Source organism: Podarcis gaigeae (assembly GCF_964106915.1).
Source record: "Podarcis gaigeae genome assembly, chromosome: 2".
Taxonomy (NCBI): Eukaryota; Metazoa; Chordata; class Lepidosauria; order Squamata; family Lacertidae; genus Podarcis; species Podarcis gaigeae.
The window spans coordinates 57,609,174-57,635,294 of NC_139679.1; the positions used below are offsets into that span (position 1 = coordinate 57,609,174).

At 43.0% G+C, this 26,121-nt stretch overlaps 2 protein-coding genes across 17 annotated transcripts in view; both read left to right on the forward strand.

Annotated features, from left to right (window-relative positions):
• Positions 1–26,121, forward strand: part of MEIKIN (meiotic kinetochore factor) — a 130,598-nt gene that overhangs the window by 63,331 nt on the left and 41,146 nt on the right. The gene's annotated exons all lie outside the window — the stretch shown is intronic.
• ACSL6 (acyl-CoA synthetase long chain family member 6) overlaps positions 1–26,121 on the forward strand; it is a 78,680-nt gene that overhangs the window by 43,432 nt on the left and 9,127 nt on the right. For 7 of the 16 annotated variants that reach the window (XM_083728425.1, XM_083728426.1, XM_083728414.1 and 4 more), the window contains 14 exons: positions 688–802; positions 1,727–1,791; positions 3,634–3,735; positions 3,832–3,931; positions 5,497–5,675; positions 6,274–6,306; positions 8,303–8,354; positions 13,310–13,383; positions 16,303–16,380; positions 18,458–18,592; positions 20,675–20,809; positions 23,692–23,787; positions 24,834–24,906; positions 26,027–26,115. In XM_083728425.1, the coding sequence (XP_083584551.1) occupies positions 688–802; positions 1,727–1,791; positions 3,634–3,735; positions 3,832–3,931; positions 5,497–5,675; positions 6,274–6,306; positions 8,303–8,354; positions 13,310–13,383; positions 16,303–16,380; positions 18,458–18,592; positions 20,675–20,809; positions 23,692–23,787; positions 24,834–24,906; positions 26,027–26,115 (1,326 nt within the window). Of the gene's footprint in view, positions 1–687; positions 803–1,726; positions 1,792–3,633; positions 3,736–3,831; positions 3,932–5,496; positions 5,676–6,273; positions 6,307–8,302; positions 8,355–13,309; positions 13,384–16,302; positions 16,522–18,457; positions 18,593–20,674; positions 20,810–23,691; positions 23,788–24,833; positions 24,907–26,026; positions 26,116–26,121 lie in introns of all 16 variants that reach the window. The other 9 variants (XM_083728411.1, XM_083728412.1, XM_083728418.1 and 6 more) reach the window with 2 other exon arrangements.

Sequence of the window (26,121 nt, forward strand, 5' to 3'; positions counted from 1 at the left end):
ACATGTTGCTTTGAAGGTAGCACAGATTGATATATCAATCCACATGCTCTCCTACAGGCTGAGGCTCCTGAAAGCGCATGCTTGTATGCTATTTGGCCTTTGAGCGATCATGCTGCCACTATTTATTCTGTAGCACAATCCAAGCATCCGCATGTGTAAGCAGTTGCACAATCTGGGTTTTAAATCAAGCAGGCGGCCTGCGTGAGAAGAGGAAGCTCCTTGCTACAGACTTTTGCAACTCTTGGAAGAGTTGTTCGTAGAACAAAGATGACATGCTAGAGAGGAGGGGCTTAGCAGTGCCCTCCCCACTCCGCACTGTGTGATTGCTTACACATGAGCACAGCTAAACGCCCAAATAGTGCTACTGTAAATTGACAAAAGGGATGTAGCCAGGCATGTCAACTCTCACATTCTTTAGGATCTTGACAGTCTTGCCGGAAAGACATAAAAAGGGCGGTGGTGGAGAAACCAGGGACAAGAAGAGATCAATGTGAGCAAATGAAGCTATATGTAGGTGTAGGCTGCATGTCTGTTTGCATTGGAGATTAAGGAGTGTTTGGCATAGCTTTCTTTATACTGTCTCAGAGTCTGCACTTCAATGGCTTTAAGAACTTTGTCTGAGTAACTGGAATGCGACTCTAAGGGCCAAACTCCTGATCTCCCATTGTCTGTGTTGTTTCACTGTAGGGCTGGGATGGTGCACGGAGATCTGTAATAGGCAACAGCTCCCAACTGCTAACCCACTACTATGATGATGCAAGGACCATGTATGAGGTTTTTAGAAGGGGTTTTAATATCTCTGGTAAGTATTTGGAAGTGTTAATGTGGACTTGTAGATCATAATATTCATCTTCTCGCCTAAACTTCCTACTAGACCCACAGGGGGCTGTTGGCTCAGTTTCTGTAAGAGGCCAGTTGTGAACTGAACTTTGATGTTGACCAAGATTGGAAACTGCAATGGGCTGGAAGCAGTTTGGGATCTAGAAAACGAGGTGGTGGTCCAAATTGTTCACTGTAATTGATATTGCAACCCTTGCACATTGGTTCAAACACCTTCAGCATCTAGCAGTATTAACTATGTGTGTGCTTTCTGGCAGCCCCTCTTTGGGTGAACAGTAATCAAGGTATAAATTACTCTGTTCTGAAGCAAAAGAGATAATATAGCTAATTCCAGGAGGAGCTAAAATCATGCTATAACAATTCTACCTTTAGGATAAATCTGATGTTATAATCACACCTCATATAGCCCTCCCTTCCATCCCTCCTGAAAAAATATGCAGTATTTTGTTGTTGTTAGATGGAGGTTTTTCTTATTTTCCCTTCTGCCAAAGCAAACTGAACCAATGGGAGGTGACATTTAGAATGGAAGTATCAATCAGATAATGATGATGCAGCCCTCTAGAGTCTAGATATATTAATAAGGCAGTGGAGGTGCTTAATGTCACAGTCACCTTCTCATTTCTAAATGAGAACACTGAATGGTCCTTGAGGGAACTTACAGAATGCAATATTCCATTAGGCAAGATAGCTTCTGTTTGCATTTGATGGTTCTCTGTATGAACTCCTGGATTGCTGACATACATCCTGACCTTGATAATAACAATGGTTTATTTTTAGGCATGCTGTCCTCCTGAGGAGCACTCAGGCTGCCAGGAAGTGCATTATTAACCATCTTTTTGGGAAAGAATTATGGTTCTTATAGCTCATTTAATCTGTTTTTCTTTAGAAAATGGCCCCTGCTTAGGATTCAGGAAACCAAAACAGCCTTACCAATGGTTGACCTATAAAGAGGTGAGGTTCATGTTATATTTTTCTTAATAGAACAACAACATTAGAAGAGGGTTTTTGAATTATTGCTCTTGTGGAATATGTGTTCCTTCCACACAGCAGTTTGTTGTGAACTTAGTAATGCTCACATATGGAAGGTTTCTGTAGTGTCCATGTGATGTTGTCCTCATTAAGATGACATCCCATACCTCCTTTCCAATTTTATCTGGCGTTATGTGTGTCTGCCGGTGCGGTTGCTCGAGAGCGAACAGGCAAGACTCCCACTGGTCTTTTCAAGGCTTTATTATCTGTACAGAACATTTACAGGGTAGAGCGTCTCAAGTCCAGGTCTGCTCAGTCGCTAGCAGAATCTGGGAGTGGGCGGTCCTTAAACTTTCCCTAGCATAGCAGTCTTTTGACCCCCATCCTATGCCTCCCCTCTCTGCACGTAAACTGACTGCGCAGAGAGGGCGTGGGCAAAGGGGGATCTGCCTCCCCCCTGCTTTGCTCAGGCCCGGTGTTGCGGCTCTTTCTAGCATCTTCCGAGCCCTGCATCACTTCCCCACTGGAGGCGGGGCTTCCCTCCTTGCCAGAGGAAAGAGCTGCTTTGCACGATCTTCGGAGGCTCCCTGTAACCCAACTGGCCTTCCACCTCACGCCTCTGAGCTGATGGCAATTCCCTGACATCAAGATTTACTATTTCTGAAGGGAGGGAGGTTAAAATCAAATTATTTAATGGGAAAACAATATGGGACAGCATTTTGATGAATATGATGTTGTGTGGATGCTGCTCAAAACTTCCATGCATGAGAACCACCAAATTCACAGTAAACATATGTGTGTGTGTATATATATATATAGGTTCATTTTAGATATCATAAATCCCTGTATATTTTACAAAAACTATACCAATCAGTATTCCATTATTGCATCCATCAAAAGTTATTTACACTGTTTAATTTATCTTAATGCTGCCAGTGTTTTCAGCTGTACACAATTATTTCTCATATATTCAGTAACTGTTTTCCAATCTTCTTTAAATATATGTTCTTCTTGTTCTCTTATTCTATATGTTAAGTCTGCAAGTTGTGCATATTCTGTCAACTTAAGTTGCCATTCTTCTTTGGCTCACAGTAAACAGCTCTTTATGAGATGCGGGTGGCACTGTGGGTTAAACCACAGAACCTAGAGCTTGCTGATCAGAAGGTCGGCGTTTCGAATCCCTGTGACGGGGTGAGCTCCCGTTGCTCGGTCCCTGCTCCTGCCAACCTAGCAGTTCGAAAGCACGAAGTGCAAGTAGATAAATAGGTAGCGCTCTGGCGGGAAGGTAAACAGTGTTTCCGTGCGCTGCTTAGTCATGCTGGCCACATGATCCGGAAGCTGTACGCCGGCTCCCTCGGCCAATAAAGCAAGATGAGCACCGCAACCCAAGTCGGTCACGACTGGACCTAATGGTCAGGGGTCCCTTTACCTTTATGCATTTAGTTTAGGTTTGCATTGAGCTCACTGTGTTCTGCAGGGCAGGGCCCTCTTGCAGACATCATCTTATCAGGAGATCTGTTCCGCACCATGTTTGAATGGAGCCTTTAGTGTGGTGGCACCCACCCTTTATGTCTCCTTATGGCTACCTCAGCCAAGAAAGCAAGATGAGTGCCGCAACCCCAGAGTCGTCTGCGACTGGACCTAACGGTCAGGGGTCCTGTTACCTTTACCTAAACTCCTCTTTGGAAGTGCCCATACACTATAAGAGCTGTTTGTGAACAGACAAACACAAAATCCCTGTTAAGAATATCATTGGATTTGCCTAATGCAATGTGCAAGATGATCCTCTGTTAATTCTCCTTAAGTGTTTTCTTTTACTTTCAGGTTGCCGAAAGAGCAGAAGCATTGGGATCAGGTTTACTCCAAAAGGGGTGCAAACCATCAGCAAGTCAGTTTATTGGGGTTTTTGCACAAAACCGGCCAGAGGTGAGCTTCAAGAAAACCAGAGCCTTATCTCCAACTTCACATTTTATTCATATTTATTGCAAACTGTAACTTATACCTTTCATAATCTCCTTCCAGTGGATCATTTCTGAGCTGGCTTGCTATACCTATTCCATGGTTGTGGTTCCCCTGTATGATACGTTAGGCCCTGGAGCCATTCGTTATATTATCAACACAGGTAAAAAGAAATGTAGATTCATTGTGAGTAAATAGCTTCATAGAAAGCTATTTTTGCTATGTAAAACAGTAACCGTTTCGGCTGTTCAAAGGGAGCATTATTTCACCAATAAGAATCGCTTCACTTCTGAATCCTCATTTTCTAGTGAAATGTTAGAAGAGGAAAACAGAAGGTCTTGCACACACACAAAAGACTGACTGGGAGGTTACAGGTGGTTGTTTTATCACACGACTGATATATAACGGTACTCCTTGGCAGGATGATATAGCCATCCAAGCTACCCTAGGGCAGTTTGGTTGACTTTGTGTTTTATTGTGTAGGTTGTCAAGCCAATATCAACATTGTGATATTTAATAGGTACTTTTAGTGTTAATATTCAAATACTGCATCTTTTTAAGATCCTTTACCAAGTCCTCATTCCCTACAAAAAAAAAGCTATTCAAATTTCAGCAGGGCAATCAGCCCTAACCTGTCAAATTCATACCTTTGAATGCACTTCAGAAGATACCCAAGGTGAAATTTGAACACTAAGCACTAGTATCAACAGAGTCTAGTTGTGGCTCTGTAATCGTTTCCTTTTTGGAGTTCCAGGGTAACACTAGTTCATTTCAGCAGTCATCCACTGGCAATATGGTAGCAGAACACCTGTACTTTTATTTTGCGTTTTGGCTTTTTTTTCTTGCAACAATCATTTCCCATCAGAAAAGATCAATCTCTCTGCTCCCTTTCTTTTTAAACACTAAAACAACTGAAGGCGTATACCAGAATTTCCAAAGGAAAACTGTCATAAAATGTGTGTGAGAGTGTGTTATTTTGTATCCTGCTTTTTGCCCAAAGACCCCAAAGTGGCTCATGACATTTATAAAGTAGGGCACTTTCAGCCATGGGGAGAGTCAGGCCAGAAGATGAAGAACAAGTTGAAAACTAGGAGAACAAGTTGAAAACTAAAATTTTAAAATACTGAAATCAAGATACACAGAAGATGGTTGATGAGCCTGGAAAAGCAAGAGCTGTTAAATTAAGGAATTGGTGTATTTGTTTATTTGAGCTATTCCTCTGTATCGACCCGGGTGAAGTACAAAACATCTGGTCTGGTCATACTCCAAAAAAATCCATCCACTTAAGACCATTGATTTCAGTGCTCTATTCTGAATATGACTCAGTTGGACATCACCAATTAAATAAAAGCCAGCCAACCAAATAATAAAATAAGCAACAGCAAGGCATACTAAAATGCACCAATGAACAAAAAAGTCAGTTAAAAACCAGAGTAGGTGAATCAACATAATGCACTTAAAATGCATAGGCAAATGAATAAACCTTAAGCTGTGCATTGAAATGATAACAATGTTGATGCTGCTTCTTCCTGTAAAGGGTGGGAGGGCATTTCACAGATGGGAGGCCACCACAGAAAAGGCTCCTCTGCATTCCTATATCTCTTTGTATAGTGGTCAGTGACAAATTTCAATGGAGGACGGATTATGATTTTTTAAAAAGAGAAATGTGTTGACACTGCACTGCAATTTTTTCAAACTTATTTTCTGTTTGTTTCTTTGTGTGTTTAGCTGATATTTCTATAGTAGTTTGTGATAAGCCTGAAAAAGCCAGAATCCTCTTAGAAAATGTAGAGAAAAAACAAACTCCGGGCTTGAAATTCATTATTTTGATGGACCCTTTTGAGAAGGATCTTAAAGAAAGAGGGCAAAAGTGCGGAGTTCAAATCCAGGCTATGCAGGAAGTAGAGGTAAGGTTCTTATGCACTGTTTAACTGATCTCACGTTACACTGTTTATGCAGTTAAGCAGCAGTTCCACAGAATTATAACAAATTAAAGTTATGTGATATGCCATCAGTGTGTGTGTGTGTGTGTGTGTGTGTGTGTGTGTGTGTGTGAAGACTTGTCAAGACTAGCACAAGTATAAAATGCACTGATGGACAATCAAAGATGGCCAAAGTAATAATAATAAGAGGTGATTATTTTTTATGTCCATGCTTTTCATTGTGCAAACAGTTTTTCCTCTTATTTGTCACCATCTGATATTAAAACATGACACAAGCAAATGAGAGGCACACTGCAGAAAGGCATCTGCAGAAAGCGTAGCCCTGGTGACTCAAGAAAGTGGGCCAATCCACAGGCTATAGCATGGGTGGCTAACCTCTGGCCTTCCAGATGTTGTTGGGACTCAAACTTCCATCACCCCCAGCAGCATGGCCAATGGTCAAGGATGATATTCCAGCAACATCTAAAGGGCACCAGGTTAGCCACCTTCCTGCTGCAGGGCTAAAGGCCTTTGGCCAATCCACATATATTAAATTGTTCTCCTTTTTATTAAATCCTTTTAGGACTGTGGTCGAGAAAGTTGGCGTGCCCCTGTAGTGAGTATAATCCCTTTTATTCCACACTGAACAGTTCCTCATAAACAATGAGTATAATTTACCACAAACGTCCCCGGTGCAAGCATAACTGAAATGAATGAAAGCTGCAGAACAGCCTGTCTCTGTCCTTGTGCATGGCCCATTTGTTTTAATGAAAGCTGGTGCAGGGGTCTTTGTAGATGATTCTCATATTTAAGTACCATGTGGTTTTAAATGGAATCCAAGTTACTTGTGAAAAGCACAATTGGCCACGTTTCTTGCTGTGTATTAGAAGTTGTGCCCCTGGGTCCCTTTTTTCGGTTTTTGGGATATTTCACCTTAATGGACGAGGCATGAGATAAGTAAAATGGCAGTAAGATGGGGGAAGGGAAATTTGCTTTGGAGGAGGAGGAAAGACACTTGGTAAATATAGTCTAGTACAGATAAGTGCCTAGCCAAACTACATGCTAGAGGTGGCCACCGAAACAGTTATTACAAAGGCCCCTTCTTCATTACAAAGCACCCTGGGTAAACAAATTGAGTGCTTAAACATTCAATATGATCAGAGACTACAAAGTGATCCACTGTGGGGCAGAAATTAAAAATTCTGAGTTTGTCTCACATGAAGTATCAGCTGAGAAAAAAATAAAGCAGTGAACTCTGAGGAAATGAATGTGCTGGGCACCTACTATTGTGCTGGTCCGAAGGTTAACCGTGCAGCGAGGTCCGAGTCCAGTCTGAGGTCAAGGGTGTGGTATGGGGGCTGTCTGTCAAAGCTGAAGCGGGGTCCAAGGTAGGGAGTTGGGTGAGGTCAGGAACTCTGGCAGAAGAGCAGGACAGGGTGCAGGCAGGAACAGGCTACCAACAATGTTGCTCCCGCAACCTGGGACTGGGGCTGGCTGGCTTTTATCTGCCCCAAGGCATAGGGTGGCCCCGGTCCACAGGTGACTCGCCTCTCCTGGCCTGGAGGCGAGCACTTCTCCTGCGGGAACTTAGTTCCCTCCGCCTTTCTGCCCTGAGCCTCTGCAGCTCAGGAGAGGCTGGATGGTTACCGGACCCAGAGGCAACCTCAGCTTTCCCGACGGGGCTGAGAGTGGAGCACCTGCAGGCGATGGGTCCTCCATCACCTCAGGAGCCAGAGCTGACTCATCTGGTGCCTGCACCTGAGGATCCAGCACAGGTGAGGACCCTTCAGGCTCAAGCCCCAGCCCCAGCTCAGCTGGTTCTGGAGGTGGGGACTCCAGTGCAGGCTGGGATTCCTCAGGTTCAGCCTCCGAGTCCGAATCCCAGGCCATCACAACTTCCCAACTACTTAAGTTCAGACAGCAGCACCAGAGCTGCTAGAAGGCTGGAAATCACTTAAACTAACAGTACAAACAGGATCGGCTTGTTAATTAGCCGTGCTGAGGCCGCAGGCTGGCAGCAGATCCTTCGCATACCTTTGCTGCTGCTCCTCTGGCTGCAGATAGGAGTTACTGCCATCCCAGTTGCCCCTGAGGGCGAAGGTCCCTCTGCCACTGCCTGCTCCTCTCCAGACTCTATTTTTTCCTCCCTTGACACCTTCAATGTGCTGGGGCTTCCCTGCACCACTCCCAGTCGCCTCAGGTGACAGAGGAGGAGGGAGCTGAGGGCACCAATTTATGATTTCCCTCAAGTGGCCAGCCCTGAGTACAATCTCTTACTCAGAGGTAAGTCCCATTGCATCCAATGGGACTTAGTACCAGCTATGTGTGCATATGATTGCAGCCCAGCACTCCTGCATGACAAGTTATTCAAAGAAAGTCATCTGCTTCGTATGCTTCGAACAAAATACTTTGGCTGGAGGGACAAGGAATTCACACAGTGGGAAAGCATAATAATTTCTCTCAAACCTGCACTGTAAGGTTAAAAATGGATAAGCAATGTACAAGGAGCTCCCTGCTCTCCTTGGGAAGGAAGGCTGGGGTGTAAATCATATAAATAAATGAACTAAAATAAATGAACTAAGACATTTCTTTTTCTTCCATGACTTTTCTAGCCTCCTCGACCAGAAGATCTATCAATAGTCTGTTTTACTAGTGGCACTACAGGTAAACTTTACCAGTTTTGCAACAGTTTTCCTTGGGCCTTAATAATGGTGACATTGTACAGAAAAGCATTTTGATTCCATTAAAATAATATGTAAATAGATATCAGATGTATGTAAATTAAAGTTATGTATATATTTTAAAACATATTTCATATATACCAGAAAGGATATGAAAATATAAGGTAAAGGTAAAGGTACCCCTGCCCGTACGGACCAGTCTTGACAGACTCTGGGGTTGTGCGCCCATCTCACTTAAGAGGCCAGGGGCCTGCGCTGTCCGGAGACACTTCCGGGTCACGTGGCCAGCGTGACAAAGCTGCATCTGGCGAGCCAGAGCCGCACACGGAAACACCGTTTACCTTCCCGCTGGTAAGCGGTCCCTATTTATCTACTTGCACCCGGAGGTGCTTTTGAATTGCTAGGTTGGCAGGCGCTGGGACCGAGCAGCGGGAGCGCACCCCGCCGCAGGGATTCGAACCGCCGACCTTTCGAACGGCAAGTCCTAGGTGCTGAGGCTTTAACCCACAGCGCCACCTGCGTCCCACCTGCGTAGTATATGAAAATATACTACTATACAAATTGTAGTACACTGGCAGATGATAAACGGATAAACTGCTGCTTTGTCAGTTACTTAAATTTATGCATTGCATTTTGAAAAATAATAGAAACATGTATGCAGAATTCTCTGAGAATATCACTAGTTTTAGTTTAACATTGCTTATTAAGTTTACTATTAAAAAATAAATAAAAGTCAGCCTAGCTGAACCATTACAGCTAATGAGCCAAAGTTTCTTATCACTTGAAATGTTCACTAATGTAAAACATATATAACAACTCCTGTTTGCAGCTTCTGAATATTTTAACCATGCAGCCAATCCCTCCTTATTTTCTAGCAGGGCAGAATGAGAACTACAAACAGATCACTAGCAATATCCATGGGCTTTATGCTGAGTAACTTAGTCAGGATCCAATGTTACCCAGCAGCAAAGTAAATAAAAAGCAATAGAAAACACAGCCCAACAGGACAATGACAATAATCCACCAACAGCATACAAATCAATATGGCTAACCTGATCCAAAACACCCACCCACCTCACTCACACACGAAAACAAAGATCACCACAGCCAATCACAAACAAACAATCACACCCTAGGCCAACCCCAACCTCTCTCACCACCAAAGGAACACAAGTGAACAACACAAGCAATGCTGACACCAAACTCTACATACATTAAGCATAATAGAAACACGCCACCCCACCCCACCCCCATCCATCTCCCCTCCCTCCACCCCCTTTCTTTTTTTTCTTTTTTTTCTTCTCCCCCTAATGCCTCAACAAATGAAATGGATTTGTAAAAATGTTACATGGAGGGGGAAAAACCGAGGCATTACACTTACCTCTGTAAAACAAGAAAATCCTTAATAAAATATTTTTTAAAAGCAATAGAAAACTAACGATAACAGAAACAATGAAATGCTGCCGCCCTGAAAAAAAAAATCTCTGCTTGTATCTTTCTCCTTAAGCCTTTCCAACCAGAGGATGCAGGCATATTGTCCAGCACCATGACCTTACTAGCCCCTCTTAGGAATTGACTTTGATAGAAAACAAAGAGGGCAAAGAACATTGTAAGATGATTGTGACAGTTCTTTCAAAACTGTGCCAAATGTCCCTTCTGAAAACCTCCCATAACCAAGTGGTTGCAACCAAGTGATTCAAGAAGCTATCTACTAATTTTAGGGTTGGAATAACTGATTCCAGTAAGATGACAAATGATAAAGTGATACTGTATTCTATAGTGGCAAGACATAAGAGTTGAGGTTGGACACGGCCACCCCCAAAGAAAAAAAGTTATGAATTGCCATGACTGAAGAAGCTGAGTTTTTCTTGTTTGAGGCAAGGCATAAAATATAACACAAATAATCTTTACATTTCATCTCCTTTCTCAGAAATTCATAATAATAATAATAATAATAATAATAATAATAATAATAATTTATACCCCGCCCATCTGGCTGGGTTTCCCCAGCCACTCCGGGCGGCTTCCAACAGAACACTAAAATACAATAACCTATTAAACATTAAAAGCTTCCCTAAACATGACTGCCTTCAGATGTCTTCTAAAAGTTTGGTAGTTATTTTTCTCTTTGACATCTGGTGGGAGGGCGTTCCACAAGGCGGGTGTCACTACCGAGAAGGCCCTCTGCCTGGTTCCCTGTAACTTGGCTTCTCACAGTGAGGGAACCGCCAGAAGGCCCTCGGTGCTGGACCTCAGTGTCCGGGCAGAATGATGGAGGTGGAGACGCTCCTTTAGGTATACAGGACCGAGGCCGTTTAGGGCTTTAAAGGTCAGCACAACACTTTGAATTGTGCTCGGAAACGTACTGGGATATTAATCTGTGAGCCTAACAATATTTTTTTTATAAAAAAAACCTTCTTGATTGAGTCTTTTTAGCTACTGCCAAAGACAGTGGCATAGCGTGGGAGATGCAGGGGGGGCCGGCCGCACCGGGCGCAACACCTGGGGGTTAGGGGGCGCAAATTCACGGGTTAGGGGGCGCAAATCCACGGGTTAGGGGGCGCAAATTACTTGCCTTGCCCCGGGTGCTGACAACCCACGCTACGCCACTGGCCAAAGATGCTGAAACAGTCACTAGTGGCAATGAAGATCAATTATTTTATTAGTTATTAACTGTAGGACAAGAACTCTGTGTGTTTTGCATATTAAGTTTTTGGAATTTAAAATGCTCCTAGTGTGTGTTAGGCTAAGTGTGTACAGACTCTGGTTCCACTTCCTGACCCACTTCCTGGCCACTGAGCAATGGAATTTTTCCCTAGGCATTTAGATTGTGTGCTGGTTTTGATCTGGATCTGATGGAAGGACTCCAGGTGGCTGGGTGCTGCTGTTTGCATTGCACATTTACATTTAACAATGTCAGTGTGATGTTTTCTGCAGCATGCTTTTGCTCTTGTATGAGTTGTGCAATACACCGGTCTAGTTCAGACATAATGCTACACCATAGCAATTAAGCACAGCTTTCCAGATTGTCCAAACACAGACATTCTGTGTTTAATCTTAAATGTAGTTAGTAAAAGTGACCCAGCTTCAGGGCATAGTTTAGCTTCCTGGTCTGAGGGCAAAACATGCAACCACCTTGCTGAAGCTAAGCAAGTCCAGCTCTGGTCAGTTCCTGACTGGGTGAACCACATGTACAGAACCACATGTACACTGGCTTGGGTTCCATGATGAAAGAAAGGTGAGCTGTAAATGTAGAAAAATAAACAAACATAATGAATAGTTTATGAAGCTGATTTGTTTTTTACCGGCCATGGTGAAGACAGAGCACAGTTTTAGGGTTCAGTATTAAATGCTAAACCACATTTAATCTAAAGTGGAAGTGGAATCTGCTGATCTAGTTGTGGCTGTGTGAGAGGAGAGAGAATGAATGAGTGGACAAGCCTGTGGCAGCGGGAGGGCTAGGTTCCTTCTCCTGACAGGAAACCATTTTTGCCTTCAACATGACTTCTTTTCCTGCTTCCTGCCATGTTGAGGTGGCAACTCTAGAAACTGCAGCCTAAATATGCTTGGGACCCTCCAAGACAGCAGGAGGAAGGGTGCAATGGCTGTAGGAGAAAAGGGAAATTTGTGAACATCGCTCCTGTTCATTGAAGCCTTGAGTGGATCAAAGAGCCTTCTGTGAATGGAAGTACGCCATACAAAATAGCCCTAAATGTTTTTTTTTAAAAAAATAATTACCATTGCTAGTCTAAACATCAGTTGGGGACTATCTAGGGTGTGAGACACAGTCCAAATCAGAGACTCAGAACCAAACCCTATTCTTTACCTTGGGGTACATTCTTCCCATATATGCACATACACTTCTGACTTGCCCTACAGGTGTTGGGCCAAGCTACACAGTTTTAGTTAACACGGTTATTGTATTAACACAATTGATGATAGATCCATTGCTGCTAATTTAGATGTCACTTATGGACAAAATTCTGGCCAAAAACATACTGCTGTCTGAGGCAAGGGGCAAGATGATGCTGCCTCCCATATTCCTCACACAAAAACCAAATGGATTGCTTTGGAGAAATCCCGGTGGGCATCTTAAGCAATACTGAAGTCATGGTTTGAGATATATAAAGCTATAACACACAAACCTTTGAAAGCATTTAAAAGCTGCTTGCTTTTCAAGGTAGTCCAGGAGCAAGCATGTTCATTTTAAATGAGGCCCCTTGGAGGAAAAGCTTATTGTGCCCTCTTTCAACACCAGATAGAAAAGTATTCCTCAGGGAATGGAAAAGGTCCATTGCTAGTGGTCCCTTGAGGTTCGTTTTGTGGTTACACGCGGGGCTTTTTACACCTCCCTTCCATGAGTGTGCTTTCTTTAAAACTAGTGCAATTAAAGCATCTTAAATTGTTAAAGTGCTCAACAAATCAGCTGAGAATGTGCATCCTTTTATGGCTCACTGTATACTAGATAATCCAGAGGCAGTTTCCTGAGAGAGTCCAGTGGTGCTGGTTGTCTCTGCTATATACCAACTATAATCTTCCCTTCAGTCTTTCCATGATAGACTTGTTTATGACAATAGTGTTCACAGAAGTCTAATTTCATCTGCATGATAGGCATAACGGAAGGGAATCCTGATTTAACTACAGCTGTGCTGGGATTTCAAATGTATGCACAGAGCTCAGTTTGGGTCACTGAGGTTGTTCTGCTTTATCAGTGGTGGAGAATCTGTGGTGCTTCAGGTTTTGCTGAACTCCTCCCATCATCCCTGACCATCGGTCCTGCTGGCTGGGGCTGATGGAAGGCGAAAGTCCAGAAACATCTGGCATGCTGCAGGTTATTATTATGCTTTGGTCCAGAAAAAGAAACGGGAAATCCCTTTAATTCAACTTTGGAAACTCTTAAGTGTTCCTTTGATGTATTTTTCTTCTTCCATTCTCCAGGTAACCCTAAAGGTGCTATGCTGACTCATGGGAATGTGGTTGCTGATTTTTCAGGTTTTTTGAAAGTAACAGAGGTGAATATTCTATCTGATTTATTTATGTTGCAAAAAAAATATCAGCAGAATGTGTAACATGCGGTGAATTGGTTACTTTGATGTGGAAACAGCTACCGGATGTGAAACTGCCTTTTTGAGAGGTCCTCCTTGCCTTGGTGCATCTGGTGATACTCTTTCAAACAGAGCTGGGTTGAGTGTGTTTTTTTGCAGGATGCTGAAATCTCCAGATCCATCAAAATAATTCAAGTATCAGTTAAGATACTAGCCTACAACGGTCAGTGAGTCTTTTTCCTCCTAGAAAAGGTTTCAGAATTTTGTTTAAGTCTTTATCCTCTTTTGTATGAGGATAACATCCCAACTTGAGGATAAAGTTAGAAATATTTTGGAAAGAGGGAAGCAAATCAGGGCTGGAGCAGTGTGTCCTCAGCTTCAAAATGAGATAGCAGTTGCCTAAAATGGGTCACAGAACTCTGAACGCTTCTCTTTGTGCTCTGGAAGAATTGCCAATAGGAATGTCATTTTCCATCATTCTCTGTCTGTCTCTCTCTCTCTGTACTCCAGATTGGAGTATATACCATAAATGTGTTTTCCTACAGTAAAGCTTCATCTGCATTGCTGAAAAACCTGTCTCGTGCAGTGCCTTATTAGGTGCACTGATAGTCTTCCCATTGTATTTACCAACTCTTCTAACTGGTTGACTTTTGCTTTCTTAAAGCATGGGTCCTACAATTAATGCAGTAGCAGGAAGCATGGTGGGGCCGTGCCACTCATCTGACCTCCCTCCAGCTGAATCACTACTGCAAACCATGATGATGAGGGACAGTGGCAAGCCAGTACAGTGCAAATGCACCAGCAGGAGCACTGTATTAGTTCCGCAGGCACGTTGGCACTGTGCTAACCTTAGTGGCATCTTGCTCTTTCCCCTCTCCATCCTGGTATGCAGCAGCGACTCAGTCAGAGAAACTTCAGCTGAGTGGCAGAGGCCTGCCACGCTGTCAGCTTCTGTATTTATGTAAGTCATAATTCATAGGGGCTTACATGGATATAATCTCCTGTAAGACTGTGAGGAGTTATCACCGTAATATGAGAAGGAAATGTAATTGTAAAATGTAACCACAGGTGATTCCTTCTGTGCATTGCTCTTCTTAGTTTGAATCTGAAATAATGTAATGTCTTTGGAGGTTAAATGAGAACCTAGAATCAATGATGGGTTGTAAAAATAGGATCAAATTATCCTACATCAAAGCATTGTTACATCAAAGGATTTGTCCAGCCTTAGCAAGAATGTGTTGGACTGTTCATGAAAGTTTAGTACAATTGAGGAACATGTGCCATCGGTCTCTCTGTTCCTGGATGAATGCATCCAGAAGAAAGTTACTTTATATAGTCCTGTTCTTAGAATCACTAAACAGGATTAGAAACACCACTCCACATTTTAGATGTGTGATTTATGATCACTGTCGTTTCAGTTAGTTTGCCATGATTTCCATAGCCTAAATAAATAAATAGTAGGTTCAAGGTTGGTAGTTTAATTCTTTTTGCCATTCGTGAGCATGTTTAGTGTTACGGGCTGGGCTTACAATTCTGTAGCAGTTTAATTCCACGTTAATTACCCTTCAAGTGTCCTTATGGATAATGTGGATCAAACTCACTTTCCTTTAAAAAAAAATTGAACGAAAGAGAGGAAGATAAAAAGATGGCCTCTTCCAGTGAGAAAACTTTGTGATCATGGTAGCAAAAATCTGCTGGGTATTAACTAATGTTACATTATCATTTAAAGTTGATATCCAAGTGCCGATTTAAGCCATAGCAGGCGTCTAATACTTTAAGTCTGCAAGATTAGTTCATAAGGTTGCCTTCTTTTTCTCTCCCTAGTAGGATTTCTATGCCAAGCTGCCTGGTAGGAAAAATCTAATCTATTAAATTTTGGTTATCAAATTGCCTTTGTATCCCCGCAAAGTGTCACCTGCTACATTTCTATTGAAGAACATAGGAAGCTGTCTTATAAACTGAGTCCGACCATTGGTCTGTCTGTCTCAGTATCTAACACTGACTGGCAGCAGCTCTCCAGAATTTCAAACAGGAATCTTTTCCAGCCCTACCTGGAAATACCAGGGATTGGACCTGGAACTTTTTGCAAGGAAAGCACATAGGTTCCAGCACCGAGCCACAGTCCTGCTTACCAGGTAGCTTATTAGTAGCAAAAGAATCCTGCCAGGGAGGGGTGAGGATCCTGTCAACCTTATGATCCAATCTTCTGGTCTTGAGCTGTACCAATGCTCAAATGGGTATTTGGAAATAAAGTTTAAATCATTTGGTATACAAGGTGTGCAAAAAAGATCTGCTGTAGCCGAGTGGTGCAGGACACACTTTGCACACAAAAGGTCTTCGGTTCAGTTCCCAGCATCTGCCCGCAGGGCTGTGGAGGACTCCTGCCTGACAGTCTGGAAATCTGCATCCAGTCAGTGCAGAGTGATAGACTGTGGCTTCCCATGCTCCCAATTCAGGTGAATGTTGGCACTCGGCTTTGTTGTTTAGCAGCCAGACACCTTTGCAGGAAACCTCTTAGGAGAAAAGAGCTATGCCTTGCCTTGGACTATTACAGGGCAATAGAAGTGTCAAGGACAGAGGACATGAAGCCCAAGCGCATTGGTCAAAGGGCATGCTCGCCACCAGCTCTCCGCACGTGCCCTGCACAGCGGAGAGCGCTCTCTGCATACGTCCCTGTGTTCTTCACCACTCCTGCTAACATAGTTCCATTGGTGTTGTGGCCTAACGCATTACTTCAAACACTGTTCTCTTTTTTCTCGCTTAATAATCTTTACCCCTTTTGCTCCTCTTGGTGCCATTTTTCTTTTTTATTGTTTTATGACTTTCTTGTTGTGTCTTCCTGTCAGTGTTTCTTTCCTTTCTGTCTCCCATGCCCTTCATCTGCAGAAAGTGATCTTTCCGAGACAGGACGATGTGCTCATCTCCTTCCTGCCTTTGGCTCACATGTTTGAAAGAGTGATCCAGGTAAGAAACCTGTCTAGACTGACCCGGGCCTTGCGGGGCTCCTTGTTTTTGTTTTTTTTCCAGAGTCAGTGGTCTCCTACATTTGAGGATGCACACATTTCCTATTTGCCTTTAGCACACATGTTTGAGAGAATGGTACAGGTAAGGTCTTAGTGTCAGTGGAAGTCCACTAATTCCCCTTGATCAATGAGTCTGCTAATGGTCACATTTGTATGCCACACTAAACTGTAGTTTAGCATGACGCGCATAAGCTGCACAGAGCTGCAGTGTCAGGCTTACACACTCCTCCTCCTCTGTATAGCTGAGAAAAGGAGTGATTTCAACATGGTCCATTTCCACAAGCCCAGTTCAAAGCATAGTTTCTGAAGCTGTATTGTTTAAACTAACCATAGTTAACATTAAGAACAGCTCTAGGTTTAGGCAACATGGGAAACAGCACTTAACCAAAAGTGAAGGCTTTTGAACTCCTTCTCATGGCTGCATGGAAGTAAGAAAGGGGAGGAGACGGAAGAGCCTGGGGCAGGCATAGGCAAACTCGGCTCTCCAGATGTTTTGGGACTACAACTCCCATCATCCCTAGCTAAAAGGACCAATGGTCAGGGATGATGGGAGTTATAGTCCCAAAACATCTGGAGGGCTGAGTTTGCCTATGCCTGGCCTGAGGCTTAATGCTGCCTGTGCACATCCATGGTTTAGCCATGGTTTGGGTTTTACCGTGGATTCAGTGGCTGCAATGTGGTTTGCAACTACAGCCTGTCTACTGTAAAAGTAAAAACACTTACACTCCAGAAATGCCATGGGCTATTTGACAGGGGGAATTTTCAAGCCCCAGTTCTTTGGCACCTCCCCACCCCAGACTATGTCTCCCAACTTCCAGCTGCTGCAGAGCCTGTCTGCTGCAGCATAACGGGATTCTGACTGCTCCAAAACTAGTGTTGAAATTTCTAGTGGGCTTATACATGACTGAATGAGCATTCTTTTATTCCACTAACTTAAAGCTGGGTCTGAAGAAAACTGTTCCCAACAGAGCCTGAATCACAGCATCGTGTAGTTTTCTTTTAGCAAGGAAACAAATATAAACAAATGTCTCTTTTAAAGAAACTTTTATATAAATTTGAGATTAATCTAGTTACGATGCAAAAGAATGGAAAGGCCCAGAGGTTAAATAATAACAACATACTATTTTCTGAGAGAGGCTAGAAATTGCACAACTCTTGATAACAGATTTAGGGGTGGGGAGGAGAAAAATGCCTCCCTATCCCGTTTTGCTGAGATATTCCTTCTGTCAATGGACAGGCAGCATTGAGTACTCCCCTACAGAAATTAACAACCGGAGAGGCAGTTTTCACAAGCAGCATAATGACAGTAGCTGCTGCCAGTTCATAAATCATCTGGTTCACATATTACATTGTCTATGCTAACATATACTGGGGAAAGTACAAGACCCTTTGCATGAAGGTGTCCTGGCTCCCACCCAACACACAGAAACCCTAATGTGTGAGTAAGAAGAGATGTTTATTCAGGCAAGTAATGGTACAAGGTCAGCAGAAGACAAAGAGTTCAGGAGTTCAGGAATCAGGGAATACTTTCAGAACTGGATGGAAGCAACAAAGATGTCCCGATAGGTTTCATGCCCCACCCACTAACCTTTTAAAGACATGTCATGCTCACTCACAAGAGTCACTCACTTTGTAGGAATGTCAGAATTGCAGCCACGTGCTCCTTCAGGGTGGGTGGGTCTGCTCCCTTCTGCGAAGGTGGCAGCTGCTTCTAGGCAACAATACTGCACCCTAGGCTCCAGATTCCCTGCCTAGCAATGCCTGATCTCACCATTCAGGTCTCCTTTCAGTTTCCTCCTCCGATGTTGGGGCTTGCCAATCCAAACCCGATTCCAATCACACAGCAGAGATCTTAACATTATGACCAAATGACCCATACTAAATGACCCAGATCAAGGAGCGCTATTCATAAACACCCAAATAATGTTTAAGAAAGCATTCTTTAAATGAGCAGGAAGAATAGTCATTATGTATATGATTAAACTAAAATTTATTTTGTTCTGCCTTTCCCATCACAGTCCGTAGTGTATTGCCATGGCGGGCGAATTGGGTTCTTCCAAGGGGACATTCGCCTACTGTCTGATGATATGAAAGCACTGCGTCCCACCATATTTCCTGTTGTGCCAAGACTGCTGAACAGGATGTATGACAAGGTAAGCCTAACGTATGTTTTAGGGATTAAAACAATCAGTGATGGTCTACAGTCTTGTTACCCAATGAAGTGGATCTACTGAATACTTCTTTTTTGCATCTTGAATTCTTTGGCTGCTTTGTTTTCCACTTTGCCGTAAACCAGCAGACACAAACTTACCCAGAGTTATCACTTTTGAAAAGTGAAATGAACTCCCAAGTTATGTGCATTACTGTTTATTACATGTAGACAGTATAACTTGCACATCCACAGTATGAGTCTCCCTTCTGTCTGATGTTGTAGCTTAGCAGATAGGATACTGAACAGAAGAAACTTGTGCCTCTAGTTCTACCACCTATGCTTTTCTATGCCTGAAGATTATTATTGCTAGCAGGATGCCCAGAAGGTGAGCTTTGACTTGTGAAGGCATGGTCTGTTAATCAAAGCTGTTTTGCTTACTAAATTAATGTATGGGTTCACACAATGGAAAGGAGTCTTAAAGTGATTCCAAGAAAAGCAAAGCACAAAATTACATTATAAAAATATTCATACAAACGATACAGCAACCAGTCTGCTTTATCAGAGAAGCTCCCTTTCCACCTACTTGCAAAAAGCAAGTGTTAAGGTGTCATGTGCAATGTTATTAGGGCTGTTTGTGAGTGGGGAATTAGCATCCCAGTCATACTTAAAAACCTTTCTCCTGAGCAGCCTGAAGTTTCTAAATGCAAGCCTCCTCACTACTGAGCCATGGGAAGTTTCTGACAGGGAGCCACTGACAGGGAGCTACTTTCCAGCACTCTGATTGTGCCTTGTTTGTAGGCAGGGAATGTGTACTAGGGCAAGGTGATGTCATTTATACGTTCCCAGCTGTCACCATGGACTGATTGGTGCTTTGCATGCATGGGGTGCTGCTAAGCTGTAAAAGATACACAACAGCAAATTTTCCAGAGATGCTTCAAGAGTGTCTGTTAAGAATTGACCTACTTTCTTTTTTCTAATGATGTTATGACTGCACTATGCTTGATTTACCCGTCATATCCGGATACTATGAATGTGATACACGTTCATTATTGGTACCCAGTTCTTGTCTAAGTTTTCTGTATCCACCCCCCTAGATACAAAACAGACTTCTAGATACAATTTATATGTTTTTTTGGAAGTTGATTCAACGTTCTTTCTTTTTCTTTAATGAAATCTGATATGGAAGGCAAGCATGTGTACATCATATTGCAACATTTGCCAGTAAAATACTTCGGGGTGGTGGTGGTGGGGCTGACTTTTGGCGAAATCTCATCTATCTGGATAGACAATAGAGAAAGGTGTGTATGTGTAGAAACCAGCCAATGATAACATTTATGTTTATTGCTCTGCCCACTTCCACCTGTGGCCCCACCCAATCCTGGAATGTGGCCCTCAGCAAGGACTGTGTCCCGTGGGCTGCCGAAGCCTGTACATTTCTTTGCTTTTTCACATCTTTGCTGTGTTACCAGCATTGTATACCTGAGAATGAATTTGCAAGCAGGAAAAGGAGCTTGTGAATCAACATACTTGAAGTTGTAAGGGCAACGTGAAAGAAGTCTGACTTCCACTCCCTAACATTTTTGCATGTGGGGCTGTTTATAAAATGATTTCTGATGAATCTTAGGTTGGTTTGACATGGAGATTTGCCATAATTGCCACTTCATAAAACATTAATAAAAATAACAGCCAGCCACAATTAGCTCATTAACAGACTGGGAACTGCTCTGCAGCAGCCAGATGTTTCTATTCTGTTGTTACAATATCCCCAATAATTCTATATAGCTGTGCCAAGCTAATTACACAATGGGAAGCCCTTGGGATACCTTAATCTCTATACATACTTTTCAGTGATTTTGTTTTCCCTTAGAAGAGAACAGAAAGCATAATTCAGAGTGAATTGCAGCAGAAGAGTTTTATTGTTAACTTTTAGCAGTGGTATAGTTATGATTAATTCAAACAATTAATTATACCGCTGGCATCTGCGGAGCCCTGTCTGCTTATGCCAGTGATAAATTTGGTCCCGCTTCCCTTTTAAGCTGTGCAATCTTTTCTCCCCACGCCCTGCCATTCTGCATTCTCTTAGATCTTCAGTCAAGCAGACACCCCACTGAAACGCTGGCTTCTGGAATTTGCTGCCAAGCGTAAAAAGGCAGAAGTTCAAAGTGGAATAATCAGAAATGACAGCCTGTGGGATAGACTATTCTTTAATAAAATACAGGTAAGGATCTGGGAAAAATGGGCACTTGTGCAAGGAACCCTTTACGAAAATGAAATTGTACATGAAACTAGAAAAATTACTAATGGGGGGGGGGAGGCAACCTTTCCCAGGGAGCCTTCTTGCCCTGTAAAGGATTGGGTTTTGGCCCCAGCAGCAATTTTTATTGGTGAGGCCTATGAATGGCATTGTTATTCAAATGAATGGAGACAAACCTTGGGCTGAGTGGGTCCCAGTCACTGAATGGGTGTTTGTCCCCTAGCAACAGTTTTACTGTCCTTCAAAGGAGGAGTAAACCAGGAAGTCTCTTTCAGTCTGGCTTTTAATCTAAACTGGAGAATCTGGATGCTCCCTGACTTTATTTTCAGGCATGAGCCACCACACTTCCCTGTCTTTGCAACAGACAGAAGCAACTTGTTTAAGAGTCAACTAATCTTTCACTCTCTATCGGCTGTTTAGTTTTATGCAAGTTCACAAGTACCTAAACTGTGAAAATCACAGGAAATGTTGCTATCAAAGTGACTAATTCAGGACTGCTGGAGTAAACAAAGAGACCCCAAATAGGCGCCATTCTTCTTATAGAATCCCAATCCTCTTACTGTGAAAATTCGCAGACCAAAAGTGAAATTTAATGTAGCTTTAAGGAGATTGTTCATCAGTGCAAATATTTCTGCTTACCTGATACAGTGGTGCCTCGCAAGACGAAATTAATCCATTCCGTAAGGCTCTTCGTATAGCGGTTTTTTCGTCTTGCGAAGCAAGCCCATTGACAGCTTAGCGGATTAGCGCTATTAGCGGTTTAGCAGCTTTTAGCGATCAGCTGTTAAGCGGCTTAGCGGCTTAGGAAAAGGGGGGGAAGGGGGGAAACCGCAGGAACTCTCAAGACATTTTCGTCTTGCGAAGCAAGCCCATAAAGAAATTCGTTTTGCGAAGCGCCTCCAAAACAGAAAACCCTTTCGTATAGCGGGTTTTCCGTCTTGCGAGGCGTTCGTCTTGCGGGGCACCACTGTATAACTATCTCATTCCAGCTCCCCTTTGTGCTGTTCTGGGGTTACTTTCAAACCCCCAGAGCACATCTGGGAGCAGGGCATGAGGCAAGAAATGAAGCCATTACTAGAAACACAAAAGGAAAGCTTGGACCAGTAAGAAGCAAGAGTCTATTCAGAGTCTATCAGAGTCTATCAGAAGGTCTCAAATACATTAGTTAGAGTTTTACTCAACAGTACTTGCTTCAACCAATTGTGTGTTCCTCCAGAAAAATGGTAATGATAAAAAATTAAAAGCGAGACACTAAAATACAAGGTTGTAGCCAGTTGTGGCTTTGCAGTAGTAGAAAATGCTTATGATTGTGTATGGCAGGGCATCCAATTTTCACCCATTGTTCCTACCTGCTGCTCCTCTGTACCTTATCCCATGCTATTTGGAACAGCTTTGTAGGGACTGCAGTGGGTAGGGAAGGAATCCATGAAAACTGGATGTCATGGTTTGCCTGAGGATACACTTTCTGCTAGTGCAAAACCATCACTGGATACAGACAATCCAGTTTTATTTGACATGAAAACAGAATACTCTACAGCCAATATTATGCATTCAGAACTACGCTCCCTCCCCACCCCATTTCTCCCAGAACATCATTCACCTAGGCTGAGGTGTGTGTGTGTGTGTGTGTGTGTGTGTGTTATGTGTGGCAAGGTCAGGAATGTAGCTGTTTGCGTGGTGAGGCCCTGGGCCCCGCAGTTCCATTAGATAATAAACACACAGACACAAATGTTTAGGTTAATGGGATAAAACAGGCCACAACTTTATTGGTTACAGAGGTGAGCAGCTTGGCTTAGGCATTGGGTGAAACCGGACTATATCCTGACTCCTGCACATCTGCAGGGAGTCTCATAAGGGTAAACCACTGGTAGGGGCAGCCCTATGATATACATCGATTAAGAGCACCCCCAGGGTCCCCGATGGGGTCGAGACATGGCTTTGGACAGGATCCACACGCCCAGGTCCCTTTAACAGGATACCCTTAACATGGAGGGGCAGGCAGAGGCAACAACCTCCCCTCCCATAAACAAGGCTTACCAAATGCCTAACCACCACTCAAGCCCTAAAGGCTCGCCGCCAACTTAAATGGCTAGTGGCCATACCCCCGGCCAACCTGATTGGCCAGCCGGGGGGCGTGATGCAGCTGGGAGTCCCTATAATAGTAATAATAATATTTTTTTTATTTATACCCCGCCCTCCCCAGCCAAGGCCAGGCTCAGAGCGGCTTACAAGCAATAATAAAAACAAGATGAATGATTACAACTTAAAAACAAAAATAAAATACAACATTAAAATAATGGAACATTAAAATATTAAAATGTAGCCTCATCGCAGGAGGAGAAGGAAAAGAAAGGAAAAAAGGGGAGGGAGGGAATCAAATTGGCTCCAAGCCAAAGACCAGGCGGAGCAACTCTGTCTTACAGGCCCTGCGGAAGGAAATCAGATCCTGCAGGGCCCTGGTCTCATGAGGCAGAGCGTTCCACCAGGCCGGAGCCAGAGTTGAAAAGGCCCTGGCTCTGGTTGAAGCCAATCTAACTTCCTTAGGTTATGACTTGGGCGGCATCCCTCCACCCACAGCTGGGTTACTGGGAGGTCCTGGATGCACTCCTGCAACACTCTCTCCCCCCCCCCCCCCGGAAAGGGGAGTGAACTTCCAGCATGCAGTGTGATCTTCATAAATGTGGGAGAGGAAAGAGGTTTGGAAATATAGGCATAAACTATTCAACTAGATCTAACGGGTAGGCTGATCTTTGTTGTCCCTGAAAGCCCAAAGTATACTGTGCAAATATGTACAATAACTTCTTTATGCTACATGCTGTTTTTTCAAAGTTCTCTTTGCTCAACAGGCAAGCCTGGGTGGCTGTGTTAGGATGATTGTGACAGGAGCCGCTCCTGCTTCTCCCACTGTTCTGGGCTTCCTTCGAGCAGCCCTGGGATGTCAGGTATGTTGCACCTGTACATTTATCCTGTTGCACTTTTTATTTCCTAGCTAGAAGTTCTGCTACCATTAGGGAAAAGCTAGATTGTTAAAAATGAGCTGTGGTATTAGCTAATAACACTGTGGGAACTAAACACATCCATAATAGAAATAGGGAGAGTTAAGTATTAGGACCATATAAAGAGCCATGTTTACGTATAGCAAGTCCCTTGCAAAAGTAATAAGCTAATGGTAAAGATCTGATCAGAACTTGTGTCTAGATTTAAATTTACAGCTCAGATCAGGTGGGGGAAGTACTATAGACAGATTGGGGCCAGATTTGTCTGCCTTCCAGTTCTGTCTAAGGGGAATCCTCCTTCTTGGATGCCCCTGTGTTTCCTAGATACCATTGAAGACCTCCTATTTTAAGAAACAAGTTGGATGCACCCACCCTTCTTAAATGGGTGTTCAAGGTGGCAGGGATGCTGAGTAAGACAAACCCAGCTTGCAGTGTCTTTCCTTTTTCTTTAGCAGCAACCACCAACAGGCCTTTTCAGGGGTGGGCAGAGGCCTGTAGCACTAAACTTGACCAATAATTGGCTCATGCCATTCTCAGCCAGCTACTAGTAGCTTTCCTAGCTTGCAGTACAAGTTCCAAAGTGCATCCTCTTCAGCTGCTCCCAGAGTTCCTACAAAGGAGAGATTTCTCCTCCATCTTTAATGTCTTTCTCCATCTCTAAATTCAGCCATCAGAAGCTATTATTGTACACAATTGTAATTTAGATTGTGTTCTTCCTGAGTCCCAACACTGGAGAGAAAAGTATTTATTGCTCATTTATTTATTTTTGGCCTTCAAATAAAATGGTGAAATTAGCATCATCTTATTTAAATGATGCAGGCCTCTGAATACCTGTTCTGCCTCTGAATACCAGTTGCTGAGGATCGCAAGTGGGAGAATTCGGCTGTCCGCTTGTCCTGCTTGAAGGCTTCCAACAGGCATCTGATTTGACTAGATGGACCTTTGGTCTGACCCAGTAAAGTTGTTCTTATTTTCTTACATACCTTTGACAGGTATATGAAGGCTATGGTCAAACAGAATGCACAGCTGGCTGTACCTTCACTACTCCAGGGGACTGGACATCAGGTAATAAACCAGGCAGGGTACTGAATCATCAATTAATCAATTGCCTTTTTATGCATCATGAAATAATTCACAGATAAATAATAAAAACAAGCTAAGAAGAATTGTAAAAACAGTACATAAACCAAATAAAGTTAGCTGTGAAAACAGTACAAAATGAACATCAAAGACAGGGACCTTTTCATCCAGCTGGAAAAGCTTGTTGAAACAAATATGTCTACCATTTCCCCACCAGAAACTACAGATAGTGGGCACCTTTCATAGCCCAAGAGAGATAAGTGTTCCACAAAACAGGAGCAGCCACACTGAAAACTCTGCTTTGAAATACTGTGGCTTCTGATATTTCAGAGATTTTGAGGATAAACTCCTGTAGAATGCAGTGACCTACTAGGTATATGAGGAATAAGGCAGTCCCTCAAGAAATTCTGTTTTAGAATGCAAGTTTAATTAGCTTATTTAAGCTTGAAAACAATTAGGTCAGAATCCTAAGATGCTATGTATGTGCGTGCAGGAGAATGACGTGTAATCGTGATATACTTTGCAGCTTTGGGCTCAGCGTTTTTCACTGCCAAAAAGGCAAGCAGCTTTAAAAACCAATTAGTGGTTTGTCCCTTTTCTCACTGAAACAACAGCTGTGCTCAGCCTAAACAAATGCTACTTACCAGTATTCGTATATCATTTCTTTAGATCCCAGCTTCTGTGACTTACGATAATCTGTGGCCCTGTTTGGGTTTTGTTTCCTCCTTTGGATTGTCCTTAGAAAGAGATGAGCTCTGGGTTATATGTGCTCTTTCCCCTCACTCCTAATTACAATTATTATTTTTCACTAGACTAGCAATAAAACTGCATCTTCAGCAATGTTCAGATACTTTTATGATAATAATCTGCTGTAGTCGTTTTACTTTTTTTTAACTTTTTTTTTTTAAAGACGAATGTCTCCTTGGCAAGAAGCCAGTGACTCGATTGCAGAGCAGTCTCCTTCACCAGAGAGCACTGTGAACTGCACTGTCACTTTCATAAATCTATGTCGAGGGATTAGATCCTGCACTGGGCAGGTTGTTGGCCTAGATGACCTTTATGGTACCTTGCAACTTAAAAACTATCATCTCTCTGTGATTTGCAGGTCATGTTGGAGCACCTTTGCCCTGTAATTTAATCAAGCTGGTGGATGTTGAAGAACTAAATTACTTTTCTTCTAAAGGAGAAGGAGAGGTAACT